Source organism: Loa loa, assembly GCF_000183805.2.
Source record: "Loa loa unplaced genomic scaffold supercont3.300, whole genome shotgun sequence".
NCBI classification, from domain to species: Eukaryota; Metazoa; Nematoda; class Chromadorea; order Rhabditida; family Onchocercidae; genus Loa; species Loa loa.
Window position 1 is genome coordinate 62,041 of NW_018108480.1, and position 5,415 is coordinate 67,455.

A 5,415-nucleotide genomic window follows, 5' to 3' on the forward strand; every position below is an offset into this window, starting at 1 on the left:
TTAAGTCGTAAAATAATTAAATACTTTCTTCAAGCCATTTGTTGAATTCAATGTCATTTTGAAAAGTTTGAAAATGACAGGTGACAAAATTTTGCGACAATACAAAAGAATCAATTACAAACATTTAATCACAAAATGAATAACTATGCATTTCAGCATATTGATTTTAATATTTTTACTTACTGGAAAAACTATCGTGGCAATAGAATTTGCAAAGAAAAAGAAAAAAAAAATCGTACAAAAGAGTGGAAAAAAAATGAAATTATTCAATTAAAATTCAAAAACTTGTTAAGAAATTAAAAATACAGCTAATAATTATTGAAAATATTGCAGCTATAATCAAGAATGATAAAATGCAAAATGACAAATATGACTCTCTCAATTTGAATGATTTAATTTATATTAATCGAAGAAATTTTGAAAATGCTACCTGAGATAGGTCATATATGTCCCCAAGTATGAAACAATTACAATATGAAAAGGCATAAAAGAAGCAGGAGAAATGAGCTAATTTTAAGCAATGTTGATTAAAAATTATAATTTTAGAGGGCAGTTTATTAGCATCACTTTGAGGGTCGAATAAGCGGCTAATTTGAAGCAATACATATTTGTTTCAAGGATAAATTCAATCAAAATCTTTGATTCTTCTTGGTTAAATTAGCAATTTTTTTATTAGCTAATGCGTAAATTTGTTTCTATTTTTGCTATTCAATGAAAGCTAAATGTTTTCCAATGGAATATATATTTCAAATACAACGAAAAATGTTCAATTTTTCACCGTTTATTTAAATAAAAAAAGAGAAGAAACAAAAGGATAAAATCGCACAAAAACATTTATATATGTGAAAAAAGAAATTCATTTCTTGAAATCAAATATAAAAGTAATAAATAATAAATTGTTGACAATGAAAGAGAGACATTTATGCAAATTTCTTCAAAGAAATGGAAATTTTCAAAATTGACCTTTTTCCTCCTCTCTTTATTATCGAGCTAATTAATAATGATGGAATGAAATAAGGCATTTAATTTTATGCAATTTCAAAATTAGCAATAAATGAAAAGGAAATTCAGACTAGGATATTGAAAGATCGTTGAATTGAGAATCAGTTTCGAATGGAAATTACTCATTCGATAAAAGAGTGGTAAGAATTTAAGGCCAAAAAAGTATCATTAATAATATTAATGGAAGAAAGAGTGAATGAACTTCTATCCGTAAATTTCCAGCAGTTTGTCCTTCATGTATTATCTCACCACCATTACCATCATTATCAGCTTCAGCTCTTGCTTCACTTAATTCAGTTGACGTATCACCATTATCATCATTCGCAGATGGTAATACATCACCAACTATAAAAAAAAGTTTATGAAATTTTCGTGATATTCAAAAATTATTCTTTTGTCACACTTTTGAAATCTTAATGTCAACATAATAAATTCATTCCATTATTCAAATTTTTAATTACTTTCATTTTTTGACAAAAAAAAACAAACAACTTGGCATGTTAATTAATATCAACAAAAATTAAAAATAGATAATTAAATTTTTGAACTCTCCTCACCTTTCATATCATCTTGTCCATCCAGTCCTTCTATTGCTTCACCATATTCATCACCTTCTTTTATTTTATTTTCACTTATTCCATCTAAATCTTCTCCATGAAATTGATCATATCCAACATTATTTATGCCATCTTTTGATACCTGATCCATTTCATCATGTTCACCGGAATCAGTTGATTCCGGTATCTCATCATCCAAGGCATCATTTTCAGCCACTACTACTCCACAAGTTAACCCTGTGAAGCCCTCATGACAAACGCATTTTCCACATTCACATCTACCCTGTTCACTGCAAATTTTCTGAAAAAAAAACAAAAAGAAAAATTAAGTTAAAAGTTAGGGATACTGCCAATAAAGTTAAAATAAACTAAATTTGAAAGATTTCACAAAAAGAAACCAAAGTTAATAATCATAAAGATATCAGTGAAATAAGTGCGACAATTCCGCTTCTATGCGTTTAACTAGCTGCTAATAAAGTTAAAATATATTAAAATATGAAAAATTCTACGAAAAAAATCAAACCTAATCATAAAAATATCAATGAAATAAGTGCGACAATTCCGCTTCTATGCCTTTAACTATATAATATAAAACATTTGTGCAAATATAAACGTTTTTCTTTTTTTTCATTGAATATTTTTGAAGATTTTTAATATGAATGAAAAAAATTCCCATAATTCTCCCTAAAAACTTACTCCGCCTTCAAGACATGGTGATGTATCAAGAGCGCATGAGCAATCATCGCCTGTATAACCTTCTTCACAATGACATTTTCCACATTTACATTCACCTTGACCTGCACACATTCTACCTTGAGAAGTTGGACATGACATATTTTCGCATTCACAATAATCTCCACGAACCTATAATACATTTCAGATATCTCAAAAAATTTTCTCATATTCCATCAAAATTACTAAATTTAATTGGCTGAAAAAAAAAACTCATTAATTATAATTTCTTAATTATAAAGAAATAATAATTTTGACATGAAAATTAACGCATAAGATTATTTGATAATAGTTTATATAAATTTATCAAAGGTCAATTAATCAGATCAATTATCTGTTATCATTTTAAAGAAAATATTTTATTATCTTTATCAATTAACTGATCATTCACTATGCATTTAGCATATCTCACAAAATTTTACATTTTCCTTCATTACATTCCAATATTTTTTCTAATATTAAAATAAAAAAAAAAGAAAAAACCTGAAATTCGTATTTTGTGGTAAAATTAAATCGATGAAATGTTTAAATAAACTTACATGTTCGACATTGCAAACACAATTACCGCATTTACATTGACCGTTACCGCTACAAATTAAATCTTTCGGAGTCCTGAAAAGAGGGTAAAGTTTAATTTTTAGTCTGATATTGTCAATGTGATTATCTTGTTGAGCTATTGAGTAGGATATTTTATCATCCTATTTTCAATCAAATTTGAAATTAAATATGAATTTGAATTTTTTGAAATATGAAATGCTACACTACGATGATATTTATGCGATTATTACATATATGTATATTTTTTGAATTCTAATTACTTAAATTGGAAATAATTGATAATAATTATTGATTCTTACTTTCTACATCTATTTTCCAATTCTTGTGCTGATGAAGCACCATGCTGTTTCAAATCACATTCACAATGACTTCCACCTTTACCTGGTTGACATTCACATACACCACAAATTAAATCTCCTGCTCCATAACATAATGGTGATTGCTTTTCCTAAAATAAAAATTTTCAACCAATTAATATAAATATAATAAATGAAAATTAAATAAATAATTCATTCGCAAACAAAACACATTTTGTTTTTACATTAATTAAAAGGTCAAAAGGTCAATGCAAAAGTTTTTCGTTGTAATAACATATTTTATCGTTCCATAAAAAAATATTTAAAATAGGGAATTTGGAAAAAAAAAACAAAAAAGAAGCAATAAGATTGCAATATCTAAAAAAGGTATGATAATGATGATCTATTAAATGGAAAAAAAAAAAATGTTTCAATTACCTGATTCTGTACTTTTTCACATTCACAACCACAAGAAGGTGTGATATACAAAGCGGAAACAGTCTGATAACCATATGCGCCAATAGAAACAGCAATATCACCACCTGATTTACATTCGTTCAATGATACTTTCGCGAAAAATTCGATTTTTTCACCTATTGCAACATTTGGACATTGTCGTCCTTGTACTCGCTTTCTAGAAACATTTAATTTTTGAAATTGAAGAAATCTAAATCAATCAATAATTCGAGAAAAAAAAAACGAAGCTGTAATTTGGATAAATGAATAAATGAAACAAAGTAAATTTAATATTCAAAAAGCAAAAAAAAAATCAGATTTAATAATATTTTAATATCATTTGATTAATGTAATCAATTAATTCAATTTGATAAGATATAAAGAAACAATTGATTCATTTAAGAATTTAATTTAAATAAATGGATTATTTCATTTTTCTGACAAAAAAAATATCAAACATTATTATTTAAATGGTAAGGATAATAGCTATCTGTTTAATTATAAATTTTAAATTTGAAAACAAACCCTCCACAAAGAATAGAAAAGTCGATACCGACACCCAATGATCGGAATTCGCTGGTTTGTATGATGAAATCACGTTGATTTAGTATCTGTGGACTATGCAGATATTTGAATGGTACTTCCAAGATATCACCTAGAAAAAAAAAAAAGAAAGAAGGAATAAGATATCAGGTAAATGAGGTCAATTTATAATATACAATTAGTATATGTAAATGTTTTTCAATTCCTTTTTAAATAAAGTTTAACACTTAAATTTTCAAAGTATGAAAATAAATTTGAATTTTTAAATGAAATATCCGAAAGTGTCACTTAATACTGGTAGATTGTTGACAATCAGAGGATTCATATCATTTTTTATTAGCTTTAAGAAACTTTCACAAAGAGGGAAAGAATTCAAAGAATGAAATGTTATTTAATTCTGAAACAAAAATTTGAACATTTATCGAATATAAAGAATTTAATAAGATGTGAAATTATTAAGTAATAAATGAAAGTAGCGGTAGAAAAAAAAATAAATAAGCAGTGAAAGAAGTAAGTGATAAAAGTAAAACAGTGATAAAAATAAATAAGCAGTAAAAGTCAAGTAATGCGATAACTTAAAATGAAATATTTCATTTTAAGATGATAAGATGATAAAAGATTAGGTGATAAAAATTAACAGATTCATTCATAACATTCTATTAGCATTTACGAAAATTAATAAAAAAAAAAAAAAGACGAAAAAAGTCGTGTCAAATCATTTTGTTCATAACTGGGAGTGAAAAATGAATGAAAATGACAAAATATTTGACAAAATAGTGACAAAAGAGTGACAAAATATTTTATATAAATTGATAAAATTTGTGATGGAAGATTCCTTCAAGAATTTGTAATATAGATAAATGATATGCGTAATGGATAGGGATGAGAGAAGTGATTAAGTGATAAAAATTGATAGATTAGTTTGTAACATTCTATTATTTGATTAGCATAAGCTATTAAGATACAAGTAAAATTAGATGTAATGTTATCTGATGGAACATTTATTTCAAATTGCTTGATTATAATTACTTTAGCATGTTTAACTTTGAAGGATTAAAAGTTTGAAATTAACATATGTTTGATTAACAAATATAAGCTAATCAATGTAAGCTAAAAATTAATGCAAGTTAATTAGCATAAAATTACTGTAGTATAAGCTAATTAATGCAAATTAAAACTTGAAAAATGGATGAAATTTATTTCATCCATAAAAATCTCACATATATATAATTTTGAAATTGCAAAAAAGTTTTTTCTTTTCTTTTTTTTTT

The 5,415-nt window shown here is 25.6% G+C and overlaps 1 protein-coding gene across 1 annotated transcript; it reads right to left on the reverse strand.

The window, feature by feature from the left end:
• Positions 1-1,090: 1,090 nt before the first annotated feature.
• Positions 1,091-4,469, reverse strand: LOAG_10682 (hypothetical protein; the record flags this gene model as incomplete). Its single annotated transcript, XM_020448211.1, has 8 exons — positions 1,091-1,347; positions 1,560-1,860; positions 2,256-2,423; positions 2,831-2,903; positions 3,149-3,297; positions 3,584-3,779; positions 4,127-4,256; positions 4,433-4,469. The coding sequence occupies 8 exons, from the start codon at positions 4,467-4,469 to the stop codon at positions 1,151-1,153; spliced, it is 1,251 nt and encodes a 416-aa protein (XP_020301624.1). The 3' UTR covers positions 1,091-1,150.
• Between the last annotated feature and the right edge of the window lie 946 nt (positions 4,470-5,415).